Genomic DNA, 24,360 nt, shown 5'->3' with positions numbered 1-24,360 from the left:
CTGATCAGTCAGCAGCCGTCAACACTGAGACAAGACCCTGCACCAGTAAAAAGATCAGGACTCGCTGAAGGCTCAGATGATAGTTAACATTTTTTAGCAATAAAGTATTTTTAAATTAAGGTATATACAAATTTTTTAGACATAATGCTATTGCACACTTAATAGACTCCAATGTTGTCCACAAACATAACTTTCATACTCATTGAGAAACCAAAAAATGTGTGTGACTGGCTTTTTGCAATATTGCAGGGCTCTGCAACTGAAACCATAATATCTCCAAGGTATGCCTGTACTTAGGGGAAATTTTATAGCACTAAATGCCTATATTAGAAAAGAAAGATCTTGAATTATCTCAGCTTTCACCTAGAAGAAATTAATAAAGACAGCAGAAATCAAAAAGAAAACAGTAACAGCAAAATTCGATTAAACCAAATTCAATTAAACCAAATTTAAATGGATTTGGGGGAATATTCTTCCCATTTTCTCCACAATATCTGCTCTACCCACAGGATATGCTGTCAGTTAATGGTGACTCCACTTTTCTAATTGTTTAAATCAACTGTACAGTCTTGGGTTTATCCTTGACTCTTTTCTCTTAGTCTACATCCAATCTAATCAAGAATATTACTGGCTCCATCTTCAACATATGTACAGAATTCTATCATTTCTCACTACCTCTGCTTCTGTCACCCTGGTCCAAACCTCCATTATTGCTCACTTGGAACTACTGCCAACTACTGTAACAGCCTCCTAACTGGTCTCCCTCTTTTCACTGCTGCCCACTTAACCCCTTAGTCTTTGAAAAAGACTAACCAGAGGATTCTTTTAAACATGTAAGTCATTATCACATCACTCCTTTGATCAAACCCTCTAATGGCTCCCCATTTCACTTAAAATAAAAACCAAAATTCTTATAGTGACCTATTTAGGGTGATACACTCTGGCTCCCCATATTCTCCTACTCTTCACTGGCTCCAGCCACACTGACTTCTAAGGCTGTTCCTCATATATGGCAAACATGCTCCTGGTTTAAGTCTTGCACTTAACTCTTCTATCTGCTTGAAGAGCAGTTTCCCCCGATAGATCCATAAGGCCAGCGTCCTTACCTGCTCCATTGCTGGCTTCTTAGTGAAGTCTTCATGAATAGCCTTTTTATTTTTATTTATTTATTTTTTTGCGGTACGCGGGCCTCTCACTGTTGTGGCCTCTCCTGTTGCGGAGCACAGGCTCTGGACGCGCAGGCTCAACGGCCATGGCTCACGGGCCTAGCCGCTCCGCGGCATGTGGGATCTTCCTGGACCGGGGCACGAACTCGTGTCCCCTGCATTGGCAGGCGGACTCAACCACTGCGCCACCAGGGAAGCCCAGCCTTTTTAAAATTATAACTTCTCACTCACCAGCAGTAGCTCTCTGTCTCCCATTCACACTTTTTCTCCACAGAATTTATCGCCCTCTATTATCCTTTTTGTGCGTGCTGTCAGTTCCCTCCAACCCCATTAAAGTATAAGCTCCAGGACAGAAACTGTGGTCTGTTTTATTTAGTACTGTACCCCAGACTGCAGGGACTATGCCTGGCACGTGGGAGACATTTAATAAATAATTGTAAAATAAATGAACTTAGGCTTGCTTACCTGCTACATCTCTGGCTATCTGGAGATATATTACCTCCTTCTGAAGTTTATCTTGATTACTGCAGCATTTTACTATACCTCCTGAGTTTATAGTCATTTCTTAAACTTGGATATTTCACTACTTGCTTTTCCAAATCAATTTCTCTTGTTAGAAAAAAGAACTTTGGGCAGATAAATTCTGTTTCTTAGTTCCAGTCTCAATTCATGGTAAAATGTTCTTTCTATTGCTGTGGCATTTCAATTAAACAGTTTTCAACTACAAGGTGTAACAGTTTGTAGACTAGCTAACTATTAAACTTAATTTTAATTATGAATAAAGCATGATAGTGACTTCAGTCTGGTATCAGAACAAATAAATTTGTTTTTAAAAGTTCATCCTATCTAATAAAATTTCTGCCACTGAAACAGCCCAATGTTCATTTATACACAATCCTCAAAAATCAAAAGCAATATGAGATGCTATTTTTAAATAATGAAATCAACTGAGCCTAACCTGAGGATCTGGGTAGTCGTTCTGGCTCAACACTGATTTACAGCCCTGAAAAAGTCCTTGGGAACAAAACATTTGTCCCAGGAATTTTCGACAGAAATATTGTGAGCAAGTATATAAGAAAATATTAGTTCTCTATTAAGAAATCATTATACAATCTATAGAAGATGAGTTGCTTCTCAATAGCTTCTTCTTGATTTAAAATTCAAAGTAAACTTTATAGAGTTTTACTGAAACCCAAATTTCCTACTATTTTCTCATGTTTTGAAACAGCTGATGTCAAATGAATTGAGTTACTTAAATTTAAAATATACCTGTATTTACTTTTTGATGAAACTTATGTTGGTAGAAATAACCCATGAATCAAGGCTTTAATGCTAATTCCTAATCATTTTACATGATACATATTTTTTAAAGGATTTAAAATATACAAATTAAAGGTATTAATGTTTAATGGTTTCACTTTTCACATGCTGCTTTGGCTCTACAAGTATAAAGGCTATATGATGTGCTACAAAACTATTTTTTTCATAAATTTTAAGTTAAATCTAAAATAAAAACTAGTTATGCTCTAGGAACAATTTTAAAGTATCAGTACATTTACTTTACCTAAGTATCAGCTCTACTTAGCTGAGACATTTTCTCTACTACAGTGATAAAAGTATATCCAAGTTGCCAGTACATTTGATACATTCCTTAATATCAAAGTCCAGATAAATGCCATAAATGAAAAAATTAAAAGTGAAAAAAAACCATTCAGCATAATGTGTAATATCTGTATTTTAATTAAATATAAACAAGTTCTTTTTACAAAGCTTTTTGCCTTGTATGAATAGAAATGCTTTCATTCTTCTTCATCCAATCATGTCCCTTCTCTTCACTAGTGATTCTTTACTAGGAGAACACCATCATATCCTTATTCAGTTCTTAGCATCCTATTTTCAAACAAAAGAATTTTAAATACATGCTAAATGCATAATGTACTTAATCAGGGAGTGTGGGTCTCAGAAGACACAGGATATGGAAAAATTTGAATTGAAGGCAACTGAGATGGAATGCATAAAATGGAGTAAAAGTGGGGACAGAAGGAAAGATAGGGTTAAATTCTTTACATTCCTCCTGGAGGCTGACCTGTGTCATTATCATTTAACCGGGGAAAAAAAAAATCCCTGGGCTGGGCTACTATTACACACTCTCTGTCCTCTCCCCAGTTACATTCTTTGATACCCAAACTACATATGTAATAGCACTGCAGGGATACTTCTGCTGAAACTATAATACAGAGTGAGGAGAAAAAAAAGGAGTCCATTAACTTTTCCAGGATTATTTTTAGGAACAGGCATTATAACCAAAAAAAAAAAAAAAAGTATTATTTTTAAACATGTATTTTAGTTTGGAAGGGCACAGAGACTTCCAGCATGCCTATATTATGAATTCTTATGTCTCAAGAAATGTTAATTTATACCAGAGTAAAGATTTTTGAATAAATTTAATAAATGCACAAAATCAGTAAGGATATCATAACCAAATCTCAATTTATCTTCAAGTTTCAAGGTGATATAAGTTTGTTCTGGAATTCTTACGTCATTCACAAAAGTCTACAAAAGAAAAAAAAAGATGTTAATATATGAAGTATTAATTATTAAAATTTAGACAAGCAAATACTCAAACCTTATGCTTTACAGTGTATATCAAATGGTGGCTAATACAGCTTGTGTATCACCATAAAATGCGCTCTGCATCTTATAGGCTAATAAATGATTTCATACTAAGCCCTTTATTACTATTACAAGTAACACACAAAGAACCAGGGTGCGGTTCCTCTGAGTCTACTATGCTGCTACGACAAATTTAGGCACCTAAAAATGACGTCAAGAAAAGCTCTGACCCGAAGCTAGAAATTGTAAAGGGTAAAATATAATATAGCTCTCGATATACCATCAGGGCCCACTGGACTCAATTTTAACTTTTCTGGACAACTGTAATTATCTGTGAGGATTGAGGTTTCATTATTTTTATTCCTAGAAGTCTTCCAAAGAACAAAAAGAAAATTTACTTAAAAAAACTGAATAAAACTCATTCTATTTTACAATTGCCAACGAGTCCTTTGTACCCTTTTATGAATTTAAGATACTTTATAGGACCCTTACATGAATCTAAGATACGTTATAGATACATTATTTTTTCTGTATGTTGAAACATTGTTTCATCGCCATCATCCCGTAAGTATTTGAACTTATCAATTACTTCTAACTTTGTTGAAAATGACCAAAATAATAACAGAAGAATGGAATTACCTAGAACATCACTATTCAACAGAAACACTGCAAGCCACAAACGGAAGCTACACATATACTACTAAATTTTCTAGTAGGCACATTAAAAAGGCAAAATGAAAGAGGTGAAATTAATTTTGATAATATACTTTTAATTTAACCCACACATCCCAAATAGTACTATTTTAACAAATAATGAATATGAAAATTAAGAAGACATTTTACATTCTTTTTTTTTTTACCTTTTTATTTTTAGACTAGTCACATTTCAAGTGCTCAACAGACACACATGGCTAGTGGCTAGTGCAGCAAATAGCACAGAGCTAGATGGATGATGCAATTGTGAAATAAATCATTACTATTGCATCAACCTTTAGGTTTCTTACTGCATGGCCCAAAATATTGCACCATCTTCCCAAGAAGATATAAAAGACATCTGGAGACACCATCTGTGTCTTTTTTTTTTTAAGCTATCAAAGAGCACAATTGAGAATTCAGGATTTTTTATTTAACATCCATAAAGGCAAAAAAAAAAAAAAAAAGACAGGAAGATATTTCACAATCATAAGGTAAATACAAAAAGTAGAGCAGCAGCACTCTAGACTATAATAACAATGATAAAATGATAATAACGTAAGCAAAATATCAGACCAGGAGTCTTCAGGTGAAGATAACCCTAGATGAATTTTCCCTAACACAAGAATTGATAAGAGAAGAATGTTTCCAAAGTCAAAAAGAAACTAAGATATTTTTCATCCAGTTAGCCTAAATCAATAAGAAGAATCATGCAATATTTTTTAACACAAAACTGATAATTCTGTATTTTAAAAGAAATTTTGACAGTTTTCTCTCATTTTTTAGTGTTTGTGTTTCAATACTCATTTGATTTACTATGTAAGTGGACAAATGATCAAGGCGGGTATCTATACAAAGGTAACTAGAAGGAAAGAGATGACGTAGAAATAAAATTATTGAATTGATCTTGTAACTGTTGTACTGTTTTACAATTATGGAAGAAAAAGAAGATGACTTTCCTCTTAAAATTTTAAAATGTCAAAGTCTTAAAAATAATGCATTTTGATAATGCAAGAGCAAGAAAAACTAGAAATAATGGTAAGCTAGAACTAGCTAGAGATGTCCTTGAAATCTGAAATCAACATTTATAAAATAGATATATATCCCAGAGAAGGCATGACAGCTAATGAACAGTTAGTGGCATTCAAAGAACAATACCCATTTTGCATGTTATGTACCTTTCAAAACCAGGAAAACATGGAATAAAAATTTGAGTCTGTCATGCCTCATTTTTATTAAAATTTCAAGTTGTTCTCTCATCTTTTAATTCTTACTTGTGTAAACTATTTGTAAAAAGACTTAAGAGGTCCATTGGACACAGATGGTTAATGGTGATGACTATTTTTCCTGGCATACTAGAAGTTAAAAGACCTAGAATTATCTAGATTTATAAAACATAGAACAATGTTATACTTAATTGCCTGGAATGCGAACATCATATAAATACCCAATATGTTTTTCTTTGATAAGTTGCAACTTTAAAAATTACTTTACTCTTCCCTTTTAAATTTCATTTTTTCCCATCTATTATGTTATTGGATTTGAGATGGCCACGATACCTTACTTGGGAATGTTCCCTCCATAATGAGGAAATTTAGAAGGGTCCTGAATGTTATACAGTAAAATATATAAGGGGATTGGGTTATTATGATCATATTCTCAAATTCCTTTGCACAGCTAGCACTTTGTAATATGTCATAGAATACCAGTTTCTAAATCTATCAAAAACAAACAAAAAAATTAGAAGCTGCAATCTTATTTCAGATATAAGGAGACAGCAGAATGCTGCTAAAACTCAAGATCACACATTAGTATGATTTATGAGTAATCCTAAATAACAAGTTTCTTACATGCTTCACAGAAAGACTGAAATGTTAATACAAAGAAAATTCAAAGGCTTCAGGCATTTATAAACTCTAATTTCAGGTTCATTTCCAAACGAACATTTTTAGAGTGTTTTAAGACATATCTTGAGTTTACCAAAATATTCTATATTAATTACAAAAGAGAAAAGCTGAGGAAAATGATGGAAAAGAGAAGAATAAAAAAATGTTAATTAACTGATGTTTGGTATGCAGAAGATAAATAATTAGGTACACGGTATAAGAGAGATGCCACAGTTCTAAGCCAATTTATTTAAAACTATCTCAACCTAAAATACCATAATTACTCAAAAGGCCTAAGATGAGCTCTAAGATTCACTCAAAGCTTATTGCTTGACTCTCTTAAATGTTAAGCACCTACTGTTTTTAACATATGTACTAGGTACTTTCAGAGATTAAGAGACACATAATTTTAACCTGCTGGCATTTATGACAGAAATATTCCCTAAGGTCTAAAAAGGCTCAGGAAATATGAGCCAGACACGAAGTTTCAGCTCGCAAAATGTTAAGTGAAAACACTTGGGAGCAAAAAGTCTCCTGACGGTCGAAAATTATAAAAGGAGAGAAAATTTCAAAGGGCTACAGGAAAAAAATCATTTAAATAAATCAATTATGAAGCATTTTAATAAATTAGATATGGAAAGAAAAATAGGTTTTGTTTCTTATGTCAACATCATTTGATCACACCTCTACCTGATAGGTAGGACAGGTGAGGACAATGAGGCACAGGGTGCAAAGTAACAATCAAGCTCTCAGAGTTCAGAAGCAGAATTACTGGGATTCAAATTCAGCTCTCTGAACTACAAACCCCACATTCTCTGCACATCAAGGAAGCTTGGATGCCCAAGCCAGGCCAAGCCAGCTCCCCAAACTCCCTCAACCAAACCACTAACCTCAGAGAAGCAAACCAAACCAGATAAATATCTATTTAATTTACATACAAATAAATCACATAATTGACAGTATAAAATCATATAACCACCATGTACTGCATTAATGCTCTGGGAAATGTGAATAGAGTGGCCAGCAGCACAACTACATCAATCATGTTGTCAGTGAGAAAAGTCTCGTCTTCTTCCCCTAACCACTCCTTTCATACCTTCCTCCTTCTATGCCATACTGGTCTGATGCTGCAGGAACGCCAGTGTGAAAGGGGACACAGCAGGGGCTGGAACACAGGGAGGTGAGGTGGAATGGGATGGGAGTGCTGCGGCAAAGGTCAATGGTGACTATCAGAGAGGTGCAGGTACTCCAGTGCATGGAGGGGGCAGGAAGAACTGAAGGCAAACAAGGGCTCTCATAGAAAGAGAAGCTTCCAGGGGCTTGCAGGGAAATAGCCTACTATCACATCAGCTACAGAACCAGTTCCAGCTTCCCCAAGCAGAACAACCTCATTTCTGGTAGTAATAAAAGCAAGTGTGGACCTAGTTAACTTGGGAGTGTATTTTAGGGTAGGGTGAAAGGAAGTGAGAGTGGAAGTGGTCACAGGTAGTTATTTATAAGTTGAGTTTAGTTGATAAGTGCTTTCCAAAATAATTTAACTGTATGTATTCACTGAAAAGTATGTAGGCTACAGGATGCTAAACTTGTTTTAACTGCTTTTCTTACCATAACAACAACAGTAGTAACTAACACTTACTGAACTAGGTGTTTAAAACTATTAACTTATTTATAGCTTCACTTATTTATAACTACCTGAGAGGAGTACCATTTTACTATTTCTGTTAAAAAAACTGAGGAACAGAAAAATTAAGTAACTTGTCCAGAGTTACCTCACTAGTAAGAATTCAAGCTGGGCTCATAACCACCTATACTGTGCCCCTTCTGAAATTACTACTTTTAACCTGATGCTCAAATTTCTAGAATTATATGAATGTTAAGAATAAACAGGCTGTGAATAATAATCTACAAATTTTCTATGAATAAAATGCATGATAGCTGGTAGTTCACAGACTTTGGCTACCAAAGTCCATTCTGGCATATTTCCTAGGCTATCCATTTGGGTAACAGTGCATTTATCCATTTGTGTAATATTTTGAAGTTCTGTACCAGGCACATACTCACATGTATTGTCACATTTAATCCTCATAACAATACTACAGAGCAGGAATGATCATTTCACTATTTTAAAGCTGAAGACAGGTAACTAAATTTTGCATTGAGGCTTCACATTCATAACCTTCAACTCATTACATTTTTGCACAAGTTTGGGAACTAATATGAATATATATGAGGAAACCGAATTTCAGAGAGTTTATGTAATTTGTCCAGGGTTATAATGCTGGTAAATTACAGACTGAGATTCAAATCTAGGTCCTGACTTCAAGTTCAAAATGAAGATGTCACTCTCTGTAAGTTATTGTATTTCAGGCAATTACTGAGTACAATCAAATTATAAGAAAGGTCAGCCTACATAAACTTAGAAGTTAATATTTCACCTGATATTTTTTACAACCAACATCAATAATTTTTATATTTGATCACAATGTTTTAAAAGACTAAAACACTGTGATGTAATTCTCACTTATTATTTTCCAAGATATAATGTAAAGACACCTAAGAATAGCACTGTGGTCAAGACGAAACATTCTAGGCTTAAAAACAGAATATAACATTGTTAAAATATTCCACATATAAAAGCGGATTAAAATTTTTCTCTATAAAGTCTTTCATATAGAAAATTCATTCAATTCCATTCGAAAAGATTTACTGGGTTCATGCACTGTGCAGAACCTTGTGCTAGTAGGCACTGTGGTGTACTTACCAGAAGCAAAAGGCACATGAACTGTTCAGAAGCACATAATCTAGCACAGTGACAGATATGCACAAGCAGATTTAATACAAGGCTCATAAAGCACCCAAAACAGAGATTAAAACAGAATTTTGTAGGTGCGGAGAAGGAAGAGAGTAACTCCTTAAATAGCACCTTGGAATCGAAATGCTTCCTGACATGGCCCATGGTAAAACAGTTTCTACCTCATCTGCCTATCTTTTTCTACTTTAATCCATTCAAAATGTTAATAAGTCAATATTCTTAAATATCTTTTCTCTGCTCCCTTCAGGAAGATGTAGAATTGGGATTTTACTTTTAAAAGTAAGTACAACTTTTACAAATGGCAAGGCAGATGGAAGAACTACTGGGCTGCAGAAAATCTAACAAATTATTTGGAGAAGAAGACAGTATAGTAGGAAAACTACTGTTTTGGAGGTATGGCAAGGAAAATGTGATGGAGCATGAATCTGGAAAAGTGGGTGATGCCAAATGTGAGGTATTTCAATTCAAACATGAGGAATTAAGACTTAGTTTTAGGGCTTCCCTGGTGGCGCAGTGGTTGAGAGTTTTAGGGCTTCCCTGGTGGCGCAGTGGTTGAGAGTCCACCTGCTGATGCAGGAGACACGGGTTCGTGCCCCAGTCCGGTAAGATCCCACATGCCGAGGAGCGGCTGGGCCCGTGAGCCATGGCCGCTGAGCCTGCACATCTGGAGCCTGTGCTCCGCAACGGGAGAGGTCACAACAGTGAGAGGCCCGCGTACCACAAACTTAATTTTATGTGTCATGAGAAACAAATAAAGGTGTGAATAAAACTAACATAAAAACAGGCCTACAAAAAAAGTATCTCAGTGAATAAACATAAAAGTCCTTCAGTAGCAGGCCGACTCAGGACAAGAAAAAAAAGTTTTACCATATTTGCCGAATTTCTGCAGATGTTTTTCCGTTTAATGTATATTTTGAAAAGAAGCAGCAGTTAGAAGAAGTTTGGATACATTTAATTTCTGTTAAAGTCATTTTAAGAAATTCAACAGCACAGATCTGAACAAAATTATGTTTGCTTATGTTAGCAGAGCCATGAGAAAATTGAGAAAAAATAAGATAAATTATTCAATACTTTAGCATTCTCTTATTCTGCAGCTACTTACATTCTGCCAATGTAGAAAGATCAAATGAAGAATTAGGAAAAAATTCACTGCAGTAACACAAAAATCTTCAATGTAGGAAACCAAAGAAGCAATAATAAACACTAGTATTTAGATCATATACCACATTTGTTAAGGTAAATGGATGTGTTTCACTCCTTTTTACTCTAGTATAGAAGATCCTCCAACCATCTGGTACCAAACCACGTTTGCATCTTTGTTTTCCAAAGTTAACCCACACTTCTCTGACTCCCAAGAGTGCTTTTTTGCATTCTTACTGTCATGACTTTCCACGGCTTTGTCACATATAAATTCAAGCCATTCAGTAAGGGCAAGCTTTCATCTTAACCTCCTTAAAGAAGTCTTTTTTTAACCACTGGATAATAACAACCAACAACCATCTGAATTCCTGTTAAGTATTTACTACCAACATCATTTCTTGGGAACATGGGCTACATTCATATTCTACTGTATGGTCCTCAAAGTGCTATGTACCTAGTAAGCATTTAAAAGTAAATGCAAACTAGAGAAAAGGAAATATAACACAAAACAGGATTTTGTGTTATATATGTTTTCTTACAATATTAAACAAAAATTCAAATAAGACAAAAAGCAAACTCTTAACTTACCCCATTTAGGCTGCCCAAATCTTTCACCAGATGTTCATCAGTAGAGGCATCGTAATTGATTACAGCATGTTGCTTATCCACACTACGAGACTGAAAGAAAATTCTTTAAGTTAATAAGCACAAGAAAATGCTAGAGTAAATAACAAAAACAAAGATTTTTGTCTAAATACTTTATGTTAATAAGATAGCAGATAAATATACGGAAATACCAAAGTAAAAGTAGATTCAATAAGATTTAAACTGTTACTCTTCAACAGAAATTTGGCATCACTTCCCAAAGAGGAAAGCAGCCAAAATTTTAAGACATTCTTTTCTACCAAAGTCACACGTTCTACTTTTGAGAGAATTTAATTCAGTTGACTTTGTTGAATGTATCGAACGACAATAATTTTTTTATAACCTGAAATTCTTATATGGAAATCATGTGAAGTATAATTTTATGTTTTATATACCTCACTGTAAGAAAAATTACCATATAGGATTTACATCTTTCAATACCAAAGATTAAGGGACAAAATGTAATATGTTCCTGAATAAAATTATCCTCACTTAAAACATGGGTTCTAAAACTCATAGGAGAGGTCTAAGAGAGAAAGAGAAAGTCAAAAGAAGGAATTAGAATGGCAAACTGATTTTTGAAAATTGCTTTTAAGTCTCTTTTAAAGTACACACACACTCTCTTTCTCCAGAGCTTAGTGAGTTATCTGCAGATGAAAGTAGCTCAGAGATGAACTACAAGCCTTTGGAAATTTGTATCCAAAGGAAATATCACTATAGTCACAGGAAGAAATAGTCTGAGAACCACTGAACATGAACTCAACAACCATTTACTACTGGGTTACTATGTGAACCTTGGTATACTAAAAGCAAAGGAAGCATCCAAAATGGGGAGGAGATATAATTTTCAGTTTCCAGTCCAGCATGTAAGGAGCTTGGAAGTCATCGTTTCTATCCTCATAACAAGAAAAAAGTTAAACTGAAAATCAAAAACTTGTCTCAGTTTCATCAGAAAATTGAGGTCATAAGGTCAATTGCCACTCTGAAATCTGGAGAGACAGGCAAATACAGAGAATCACAGCTCACTGCTAGCAGTTGAAACTACTGCTGCAACCACCAACTGGCAGGAAAGCTTAAAGGTTAAATGATTAATTGCTGGAAACTTGAATGTCAACTAGCTTGAAAGCAAGAACTCCTGGGGGCACAGCCTTGGCGGGAACACCATTTTTTCATGAGTTTTACCTCCAGAAGCCCCAAAAGGACCTCAGGGTGAGGACTGGAGAAAAATCTTCTCATGCTTCTGGTATGGTGAGGGGGAAAGTAGTCATTTTGAAATACACCCATTCTGTTCTCCTCAGCAACAGCCTGTCCTCAAGGAAAACTACTTTTCCAGAGCTCACCCAAATCAACCAGTGTGGGTTTTACCAGAGCCTATCTGACATGGGAGAATGGAAATACCCAACTCCAGCCTCATCTAGCCTTCCTGTCTCACCTAAGGAGGTGAACAAAAAGCTGAGATGTACTTGTGAAGGTCAAAGACTGAGAACTAATAGTACTTCAGCATGCTTCCCCTCCTCCCAAACCTTACCATCATATCAACAGGGATTTATAAATAACTATTATTATTACCATTACAATGGGAGTTACAATACAATAGAAAAACTGTAAAGCACTATATAAGAAGGAGCCTCTAGGAAAACTCAAAGACAACAGGGGAGAAAAAACCAAGGACAGTATAGGAAATATTAATCTCTGACACTTGTAGCTATAACAAATAGTAAACACAGCCTTACTCCTAGCCACATTAGAAAAATGGGAAAGGTCAGCAACTAATAAAATAATAATAAAGATATAAATCCTAGTTGAAATGATCCTTTCCAAATAAATATTACAAAAATTAAAAAGTCCCTTACCCAATTAGCTTAAATTCTATATTGAAAAAGTTTTGGTCTTTCCTTTCAGCACACAAAACTCTATATTAAAATAACTGACATTAGGAAGAAACAATATGTGACCTAAAGCAATCTTCCAACAAAATCTAAAGATTTATCATACATATACTTTTATTCTTCTTAAAGGTTGATCTCGGGGGGGGGGTTGTTTTGTTTTTTCTGCAATCTCAATTTCTCTAGGACAAACTGCAAATCTCAGAATTAAAAGTAACTTCATGAGTAGTACTATTACCCCCGCTTCTCTACAGCTTGCCTGAAAAACCATCTATTATGGCAAATTAGACTGCTGCAAAACACCTGCACTAAATCTAAAAGTTACTTAAACTTTGTTTTGGTTTTTATTGTCATGTTTAAACTGTCACTCTGTTTAAATTAATGAAGTACTAAATTCAGTTATTAGGGTGATAAGAAGCAAATGAAGCACAACTACAAAAATAATTTCTCCTAACTGTGGGTTTATCAAGTTGAACTAGTCTAAGGAAGAAAAAAAATCTCTACATGTTGTAAGGCAAGTGAGAGTTCAAGTATATGCAACCTCTAAATAAATAGTGACTAGACTACCGTAAATAATCTCTCTGTGAGGAAGAGAATAGAGAAAGGGCAGAAGTTCTTAGAAGAGAGTATGATGAAATTCAAGGGGAAAAAATCTAAATGAGACTTGAGGAAAAGAAATCAGAAAGAAAAGTGAAAATTTACTGTTAGATATGGGGAAAAAAAAAATCAAATGGCTGCTCACAGAGTCAGGGACTGGCAGCTTTTGAGGGAAGTCTACATGGCTCAGAGATATGGAGAAAAAAACAGTTTGAGGAGGAAATAATTTGAAGCGGCCAATTCCCTAAGTTTACAACTTACTAGAAACCTGGAATATTCTGAATCTGACATGCACCCTGCCCTCAAATCATTTATGGGGATAGATAATACAAGAACACCTGCTACTAAACGTAGAACACACTTAAGAAAATGAGAGTCCACTGAGATGCCACTACAGCTTTGGAGATTGAGGAGTGAAGGAGCGGGCACATTATATGGAACCAGAAAAAGCATCTTTTTTCTTTGTTTAATAAAGACCTTAATAACTTTTTGAGAAGACTAGTCTTATGAACTCAAGGCAAGGGATATCATCGGTTTAGAAATCACAGGACAAGTCATTGCATTTGTGTAACTCTTCAAAAAATAACAGCCAATGAAAGCAAATAAAAGTCTGTTCTTATTTATCAAATGTATTCAAGGTATCAATGTGTTTCTGTACCCATCACAGAAACTAAGCAGGAAACCAAGACTATAGAATATAATATGTCAAGTAAGTGGCCAAGAAAAACTGAGGGAATAAAAAAGATTTGTTATTTACATCTAACCACACAAGCATTAAACCATTTTCATTTCCAGATAAATTCACACTTCCTCTAGATTAAACTGAGCCAGGAGAAGGTGCACTGCAACTTAACTTTCACAACCCATTTGAGCTTTTCAATAAAAATTTAATAATCTCTCAGAAACATATAATTTAAACCCTGACAAAGACAGCTAACTTTATCAAATTTCTAATACTAATGGAAAAACCTTAGCTGGTCCAGGTTTAAATCACAAAGATAGTCAATTTTGACCAGATTTCTTATTTGCTCCACCTTATGCCTTTGGTAAGAATGCAAGACTCTCTAGTCACTATCCCCTCATAGTCATTTCCCCCACAAGAGCCTATGCCTCTTCCCTCATAAGTTTTACTTTCTACAAAGACCCTCTTCCCAAGGCTTTTACACTACACTCTTGAGAATCCTCCTTACTTGAAACGCCTCTTCATTCTCAAGCTCTTAGGGTTATCTCCTACTTCCTACCTTTAAAATCTGGCTTTCCCCCTGAGAACACTATTTCCACGACATTCCTTTAAAGTGGATGATATCCTCCTAAATCCAATATTCTGTTGAGTACAGAGATGCAGTCTGAACTGCAGTCCAGTCTACTATTGTGGCTTCTAGACCATTACTTTCCCCCTCCAATGAAAAAAACTTTTTACTTTTCTGAAGTTCTTGTTATCCACCTACATATAAATATAAGTATAAATAAATATATATACACACTATATATTTACACACACACACACACTCACCTCCCAGGTTGCTTCAATCATTTGCGGTCATTCTAACTTTTTGACTTAAGTTTTGGGGTAATGGTAAATTCAAATTCCTACTTCTTCATGGTTGATTTTAAATGTCTCTGTAGATAACCCATGTAAAAATCTAGCCTTTTCTACTCCCACAACCAAAATCCTTACCATACCTTGTCATACCACTCCCATTGCTAAACTTTATCATGCGAAATTGATTCCACCTATGGAATCTAAGCCATAGTATTTCTGAGACTACATTTGCCTATTCTTCCAGTTTTCTCAATTATTTACAATAATTTACTAGTATATTACCTAAGTCCTTTGACAACAGCAAGACATCTAATATTCTGACCCCTTCCTTTTCTCCCGAGCAACCACATCCTATAACTCTGACTTTACTTCCTTCTCTATATAACCTAGATTCCCCCCTGGCTTCAACTATTCCCTTTATGCTCCTAATCCCCAAATCTCTACCTTCTTCATGGGCTACTCTGCTCAGCTTCATATATTTATTTCCAGTTTTCTGTTTAATATATCAATCTGGGTATCCCTCAGGAACCTCAAACTCATTATCTTATTCCCCAAAAGTACACCTCCTGAACCACTACTTCATCTGTTTCCATGCCAGAAAGGCTAGGTCTTACATTCTTTTTCTCTCCCTCATACATTATATATAAAACTAGAAAGCACAGCCTTCTATTTTCAATCTCTCTCCTGCTCTGTCTTCTTTTCTTCATTTTAAATGATACTCTCTTCCTTAGAACTTAACCGTCTCTTCCTAGATTATTATAATCATCTAACTGCTTATACCAATTCCAATCTCTAATCCTGAGCAGTAATATAGAATAGTAGTTTAAAGCACAGGTGTTGGAGTCAAAAAGAACTGGTCCAGCCACTTGCCAGTTTTGGGACCTTGGTAAAATTACTAATCTTTGTATAATCATTCTACAAAAAGGTAAACCTAGCTCACAGATTTTTTTTTCTGAGGATTAAATGCATGGGAAGCATCTGAAAAGGCAATATCGCTCTGCCTAAAAACTCCTCTTACTGGCTAAGGTAAGATACAACAAGTCTTTAATATAGAACACAAGGCCTGCCACGATCTGGCCTCTTCTAATGCCCAAGTCTTAATTTCTCAAAACGTTTGCCTTCACATCTTATATACAAACTTCAAGGAACTATTTTAATTTACCTAAATAGACACTGAATGCCATGCTATCTTCAATACCACGCACTCAACCACACTCTAACCTTCCAGAAACCATTTATTCATCTTTTAAGATAATTCAGCTAAAGCCATCTCCTCCAGAAGTCTTTCCAGATTTCACATTCCCACATTTCCTTGCAGGCAGAACTGACCAACCTCTTTTTTCTGTACCCCATACCAACTCCCATCACTGTCTTGTACATACTGTTTATACCCACTTATTTACATACACATATCCTTCTACTAGACTCTAAGCCTTAAAGGACAGAAAGACCCTATCTATATACACATTGGATATGAAATGGCTATTATTTCTCTTTCCTACTAAAAATATGAAAGAAAAAGACACAAATACATGGATACATATGTTAAGAAAAAACTAAAAAGAGAAAGATTGCCACTGTATGTCTCATCATTTAAAAATTTTAAAAGAGGGGCTTCCCTGGTGGCGCAATGGTTAAGAATCCGCCTGTCAATGCAGGGGACATGGGTTCGAGCCCTGGCCCGGGAAGATCCCACATGCCGCACAGCAACTAAGCCTGTGTGCCACAACTACTGAGTCTGAGCTCTAGAGCTGATGAGCCACAACTACTGAGCCCACGAGCCGCAACTACTGAAGCCCGCGCACCTACAGCCAGCGCTGTGCAACAAGAGAAGCCACTGCAATGAGGAGCCCACACACTGCAACAAAGAGTAGTCCCCGCTCGCCGCAACTAGAGAACACCCGCGTGCAGCAACGAAGACCCAACACAGCCAAAAATAAAAAAATAATTTAAAAAAAATGTTCTTTAAAGATAGTGTAGCTGAAATATTCTTTAAAAGTCCAGTTGCGTTTTTACAATCATAGTAATAAACAGTGATTTATCCTTTGCTATGTGCTCCAAAGGATAGATGAAAATTACTAACCTATGATCTTCAAAACACATTCTGTTAGTATATCATACAAAAATTAAAATATTAAAACAGTGAGTCAAATACAATTTTATTATATTTTCTATTATGCATTAGGAAAACTATTTAATTAGTATGATGATGATTCTCCAAATAGAGCAAAAGTCATGCATTTGGTACAATTAAGATAAAATTAGAATTTAGATATGAACTTTTTTCAAAATGCAACTCAACTTGTATATAGAAGAATCCAATATATTGTAATAAAACACAGTGACTAAGTCTTTCTGAATCTTAATTTTATCATCTGTAAAATGGAGGTAATTATATCTTTAAGAAATTCTTGAGGAACAACTGAACTAACATAAATGAACACTGAGAACAACAGAAAGTATAATTCAACGGCATGGTACTTTTAATAGTAGTAATATTGTGTATCACTCAAAACAAAGACGGGGGGCTTCCCTGGGGGCGCAGTGGTTGAGAGTCCGCCTGCCGATGCAGGAGACGCAGGTTTGTGCCCCGGTCCGGAAGGATCCCACTTGCCGTGGAGTGGCTGGGCCCGTGGGCCATGGCCACTGAGCCTGCGCATCCGGAGCCTGTGCTCCGCGACGGGAGAGGCCGTGGCAGTGAGAGGCCCGCGTATCGCAAATAAAAAAACAAAAAAAACAAAAAAAAACAAAGACGGTATAATCTTTACCCAATAATTATACTGTATACCTTTCATTCACGGCTCTGTAAGATTTATTTTACATATGTCTTATGGAACATAGCATGATATAATCATCTTTCTATAGCACAACAAACAAGCACAGCAAGTTCATTAATTTGCTAAAGTCTTCCAAGGTAAGTGGCAGAAACAAAACTCGAATTCCAGAATCCCTTGTTTAATCACCAACTCTTTAATATCCAAGCACATTTTCTTCTCAATGACCACATTCTTTAGACTACCATTTTTGGAATGAGATGAAATAACAACAAAAAATTCAAAACTTTTTTTTGGTCATAATTAACAAAAAAATGTAATTGTAATCAAACAGAGCATATGACCTCATGGATTATTTGTTTCCATTTTGCACTGGGTTTTAAGCTACATTATTATCAAAGTATTGCTTACAATGCCAGTAAATCTATTTGTAGTTGAAATCTTTACAGGTAAGAAACTACTGAAAATTATTCAGAGGCAGAGATTCTAAAACCTAACTACTAACCAGTTGTTTCCTGTATGTTACAAATAAAGGGTTATAAACCATAAATACTAAATTAGGTTAGCAAAATTTAAAAGATCTTCTTTTATTGACTCTTTAAAAAAGCAAATAGTAATTATTTGTATTTCTAACAATTTTACTTCTCACAACTGATCTAACCAATGTAGAACCATTTCATCTACATAACGCCTTAAAATGAAAATATAACTTCATCAACTCTAGAGCTCTGAACAAATATATTTCACTAATATTTATATACTTCTAAGTCTCCACTTCTCCATACGTGAGCTTAGTTCACTTTTCAGAAATAATATAAAAAGAATAGTAAGTTTTAAATAATCCATTTATTTTACTAATATTCTATGAAAGACTAAACCATTTATTTATTTATTTATTTATTTATTTTATTTTACTTTTTACGGCTTGGCCTTTTTTTTTTTTAACATCTCTATTGGAGTATAATTGCTTTACAATGGTGTGTTAGTTTCTGCTTTATAACAAAGTGAATCAGTTATACATATACATATATCCCCATACCTCTTCCCTCTAACGTCTCCCACCCTCCCTATCCCACCCCTCTAGGTGGTCACAAAGCACCGAGCTGATCTCCCTGTGTTATGTGGCTGCTTCCCACTAGCTATATATTTGACATTTGGTAGTGTATATATGTCCATGCAACTCTCTCACTTTGTCCCAGCTTACCCTTCCCCCTCCCCGTATCCTCAAGTCCATTCTCTAGTAGGTCTGTGTCTTTATGCCCGTCTTACCCCTAGGTTCTACATGACCATTTTTGTTTTAGATTCCATATATATCTGTTAGCATATGGTATTTGTTTTTCTCTTTCTGACTTACTTCACTCTGTGTGACAGACTCTAGGTCCATCCACCTCACTGCAAGTAACTCAATTTCGTTTCTTTTTGTGGCTGAGTAATATTCCATTGTATACATGTGCCAAATCTTCTATATCCATTCATCTGTTGATGGACACTTAGGTTGCTTGCATGTCCTAGCTATTGTAAATAGAGCTGCAATGAACATTATGGTACATGACTCTTTTTGAATTATGGTTTTCTCAGTATATATGCCCAGTAGTGGGATTGCTGAGTCATATGGTAGTTCTATTTGTAGGTTTTAAGGAACCTCTATACTGTTCTCCATAGTGGCTGTATCAATTTACATTCCCACCAACAGTGTGAGATGGTTCCCTTTTCTCCACACCCACTCCAGCATTTATTGTTTGTAGATTTTTTGAAGATGTCCATTCTGACCGGTGTGAAATGATATCCCATTGTATTTTTGATTTGAATTTCTCTCATGATTAATGATGCTGAGAATTCTTTCATGTGCTTGTTGGCAATCTGTATATTTTCTTTGGAGAGATGTCTATGTAGGTCTTCTGCCCATTTTTGGACTGGGTTGATTTTTGTTTTTTGATATTGAGCTGCATGAGCTGCTTGTAAATTTTGGAGATAACGCTTTGTCAGTTGCTTCATTTGCAAATATTTTCTCCCATTCTGAGGGTTGTCTTTTCATCTTGTTTATGGTTCCCTTTGCTGTGCAAAAGCTTTTAAGTTTCATTAGGTCCCATTTGTTTCTTTTTCTTTTTCTTTCCATTTCTGTAGGAGGTGGGTCAAAAAGGATCTTGCTGTGATTTATGTCAAAGAGTGTTCTGCCTATGTTTTCCTCTAAGAGTTTGACAGTGTCTGGCCCTACATTTAGGTCTTTAATCCATTTTGAGGTTATTTTTGTGTATGGTGTTACACAGTGTTCTAATTTCATTCTTTTACATGTAGCTGTCCAGTTTTACCAGCACCACTTATTGAAAAGGCTGTCTTTTCTCCACTGTATATTCTTGCTTCCTTTATCAAAGATAAGGTGACCATATGTGCGTGGGTTTATCTCTGGGCTTTCTATCCTGTTCCATCGATCTATTATTTCTGTTTTTGTGCAATACCATACTGTCTTGATTACTGTAGCTTTGCAGTATAGTCTGAAGTCAGGGAGCCTGATTCCTCCAGCTCTGTTTTTCTTTCTCAAGATTGCTTTGGCTATTCGGGGTCTTTTGTGATTCCACACAAATTGTGAAATATTTTGTGCTGGTTCTGTGAAAAATGCCATTGGTAGTTTGATAGGGATTGCATTGAATCTGTAGATTGCTTTGGGTAGTAGTCATTTTCACAATGTTGATTCTTCCAATCCAAGAACATGGTATATCACTCCATCTATTTGTATCATCTTTAATTTCATTCATCAGTGTCTTATAATTTTCTGCATACAGGTCTTTTGTCTCCTTAGGCAGGTTTATACCTAGATATTTTATTCTTTTTGTTGCAATGGTAAATGGGAGTGTTTTCTTGATTTCACTTTCAGATTTTTCATCATTAGTGTATAGGAATGCAAGAGATTTCTGTGCATTAATTTTGTATCCTGCAACTTTACCAAATTCATTGATTGGGTCTAGTAATTTTCTAGTAGCATCTTTAGGATTCTCTATGTATAGTATCATGTCATGTGCAAACAGTGATAGCTTTACTTATTCTTTTACAATTTAGATTCCTTTTATTTCTTTTTCTTCTCTGATTGCTGTGGCTAAAACTTCCAAAACTATGTTGAGTAATAGTGGTGAGAGTGGGCAACCTTGTCTTGTTCCTGATCTTAATGGAAATGGTTTCAGTTTTTCACCATTGAGAACGATGTTGGCTGTGGGTTTGTCATATATAGCCTTTATTATGTTGAGGCAAGTTCCCTCTATGCCTACTTTGTGGAGGGTTTTTATCATAAATAGGTGTTGAATTCTGCCAAGAGCTTTCTCTGCATCTATTGAGATGATCATATGGTTTTTCTCCTTCAACTGGTTATTATGATGTAACACATTGATTGATTTGTGTATATTGAAGAATCCTGGCATTCCTGGGATAAACCCCACTTAATCATCATGTATGATCCTTTTAATGTGCTGTTGGATTCTGTTTGCTAGTATTTTGTTAAGGATTTTTGCATCTATGTTCATCAGTGATATTGGCTTGTAGTTTTCTTTCTATGTGACATCTTTGGTTTTGGTATCAGGGTGATGGTGGCCTTGTAGAATTAGTCTGGGAGTGTTCCTCTCTCTGCTATATTTTGGAAGAGTTTGAGAAGGATAAGTGTTAGCTCTTCTCTAAATGTTTGATAGAATTCACCTCTGAAGCCACCTGGTCCGGGGCTTTTGTTTCTTGGAAGATTTTTAATCACAGTTTCAATTTCAGTGCTTCTGAGTGATCTGTTCATATTTTCTATTTCTTCCTGGTTCAGTCTTTGAACGTTGTGCATTTGTACGACTTTGTCCATTTCTTCCAGGTTGTCCATTTTATTGGCATACAGTTGCTTGTAGTACTCTCTCACAATCCTTTGTATTTCTGCAGTGTCAGTTTTTACTTCTCCTTTTTCATTTCTAATTCTATTGATTTGAGTCTTCTCCCTCTTTTTCTTGATGAGTCTGCCTAATGGTTTATCAATTTTGTTTATCTTCTCAAAGAACCAGCTTTTAGTTTTATTGATCTTTGCTATCGTTTCCTTCATTTCTTTTTCATTTATTTCTGATCTGATCTTTATGATTTTCTTTCTGCTAACTTTGTTGTTCTTTCTCTAATTGCTTTAGGTGTAAGGTCAGGTTGTTTATTTGAGATGTTTCTTGTTTCTTAAGGTAGGATCATATTGCTATAAACTTCCCTCTTAGAACTGCTTTTGCTGCATCCCATAGGTTTTGGGTCGTCGTGTTTTCACTGTCATTTGTTTCTAGGTATTTTTTGATTTCTTCAGTGATCTCTTGGTTATTAAGTAGTTTATTGTTTAGCCTCCATGTGTTTTTATTTCTTACACATTTTTTCCTGTAATTGATATCTAGTCTCATGGCGTTGTGGTCAAAAAGATACTTGATATGATTTCAACTCTCTTAAGTTTACCAAGCCTTGACTTGTGACCCAAGATATGATCTATCCTGGAAAATGTTCCATGAGCACTTGAGAAGAAAGTGTATTCTGTTGTTTTTGGATGGAATGTCTTATAAATATCAATTAAGTCCATCTTCTTTAATGTATCATTTGAAGCTTGTGTTTCCTTATTTATTTTCATTTTGGATGATCTGTCCATTGGTGAAAGTGGGGTGTTACAGTTCCCTACTATGATTGTGTTACTGTCAGTTTCCCCTTTTATGGCTGTTAGTATTTGCCTTATGTATTGAGGTGCTCCTATGCTGGGTGCATAAATATTTACAATTGTTATATCTTCTTCTAGGATTGATCCGTTGATCTTTAGGTAGTGTCCTTCTTTGTCTCTTGTAATAGTCTTTGTTTTAAAGTCTATTTTGTCTGACATGAGAATTGCTACTGCAGCTTTCTTTTGATATCCATTTGCATGGAATATCTTTTTCCATCCCCTCACTTTCAGTCTGTATGTGTTCCTAGGTCTAAAGTGCATCTCTTGCAGACAGCATATATACGAGTCTTGTTTTTGTATCCATTCAGCCAGTCTATGTCTTTTGGTTGGAGCATTTAATCCATTTACATTTAAGGTAATTATCGATATGTATGTTCCTATTACCATTTTCTTAATTCTTTTGGGTTTGTTATTGTAGGTCTTTTCCTTCTCTTGTGTTTCCTGCGTAGAGAAGTTCCTTTAGCATTTGTTGTAAAGTTGGTTTGGTATTGCTGAATTCTCTTAGCTTCTGCTTGTCTGTAAAGGTTTTAATTTCTCCATCAAATCTGAATGAGACCGTTTCTGGGTAGAGTAATCTTGGTTGTAGGTTTTTCCCCTTCATCACTTTAAATATCCTGCCACTCTCTTCCAGCTTGCATAGTTTCTGCTGAAATATCAGCTGTTAACCTTATGGTGATTCTGTTGTATGTTATTTGTTGTTTTTCCCTTGCTGCTTTTAACACTTTTTCTTCATATTTAATTTTTGATGGTTTTATTAATATGTGTCTTGGCGTGTTTCTCCTTGGATTTATCCTGTATGGGACTCTCTGTGCTTTCTGGATTTGATTAACTCTTTCCTTTCCCGTATTAGGGAAGGTTTCAACTAAAATCTCTTCAAATATTTTCTCAGTCCTTTTCTATTTCTCTTCTTCTTCTGGGACCCCTATAATTCGAATGTTGGTGTGTTTAATGTTGTCCCAGAGGTCTTTGAGACTGTCCTCAATTCTTTTCATTTCTTTTTCTTTAATCTGCTCTGCAGTAGTTATTTCCAGTATTTTATCTTCCAGGTCACTTATCCATTCTTTTGCCTCAGTTATTCTGCTATTGATCCCTTTTAGAGAATTTTAATTTCATTTATTGTGTGGTTCATCACTGTTTGTTTGCTCTTTAGTTCTTCTAGGTCCTTGTTAAACGTTTCTTGTATTTTCTCCATTCTATTTCCAAGATTTTGGATCATCTTTACTATCATTATTCTGAATTCTTTTTCAGGTAGACTGCCTATTTCCTCTTCATTTGTTAGGTCTGGTGGGTTTTCACCTTGCTCCTTCATTTGCTGTGTGCTTCTCTGTCTTCTCATTTTGCTTACCTTACTGCATTTGGGGTCTCCTTTTCATAGGCTGCAAGTTCGTAGTTCCCGTTGTTTTGGGTGTCTGCCCCCAGTGGCTAAGGTTGGTTCAGTAGGTTGTGTAGGCTTCCTGGTGGAGGGGACTAGGGCCTGTGTTCTGGTGGATGAGGCTGGATCTTGTTTTCTGGTGGGCAGGTCCACGTCTGGTGGTGTGTTTTGGGGTGTCTGTCTGTGGCCTTATGATTTTACGCAGGCTTTCCACTAATGGGTGGGGTTGTGTTCCTGTCTTGCTAGTTGTTTGGTATAGGGTGTCCAGCACTGGAGCTTGCTGGTCGTTGAGTGGAGCTGGGTTTTGGCGTTGAGATGGAGATCTCTGGGAGATTTTAGCTGTTTGATATTACCTGGAGCTGGGTGGTCTGTTGTGGACCAATGTCCTGAACTTGGGTCTCCCACCTCAGAGGCACAGCCCTGACACCTGGCTGGAGCACCAAGAGCCTGTCATCCACATGGCTCAGAATAAAATGGAGAAGAAATACAAAGAAAGAAGAAGATAAAATTAAATTAAATTAAATTAAAAAGTTATTA

The 24,360-nt window shown here is 35.6% G+C and overlaps 1 protein-coding gene across 12 annotated transcripts in view; it reads right to left on the bottom strand.

Annotated features, from left to right (window-relative positions):
* The window catches only part of CEP170 (centrosomal protein 170), a 146,420-nt gene that overhangs the window by 79,558 nt on the left and 42,502 nt on the right, over positions 1–24,360 (bottom strand). For all 12 annotated transcript variants that reach the window (XM_089918833.1, XM_089918753.1, XM_089919100.1 and 9 more), the window contains exons 3-4: positions 10,899–10,988; positions 3,641–3,719 (exon numbers count right to left, since the gene is read on the bottom strand). In XM_089918833.1, coding sequence (XP_089774959.1) covers positions 3,641–3,719; positions 10,899–10,988 — 169 coding nt within the window. The remainder of the gene's footprint in view (positions 1–3,640; positions 3,720–10,898; positions 10,989–24,360) is intronic.

This window comes from Delphinapterus leucas, chromosome 1 (genome assembly GCF_059928025.1).
Source record: "Delphinapterus leucas isolate spDelLeu-1000000601 "Yukka" chromosome 1, BTC_Dleu_Yukka2, whole genome shotgun sequence".
Lineage (NCBI taxonomy): Eukaryota > Metazoa > Chordata > Mammalia > Artiodactyla > Monodontidae > Delphinapterus > Delphinapterus leucas.
This window is presented reverse-complemented; position numbering and strand designations above follow the sequence as displayed.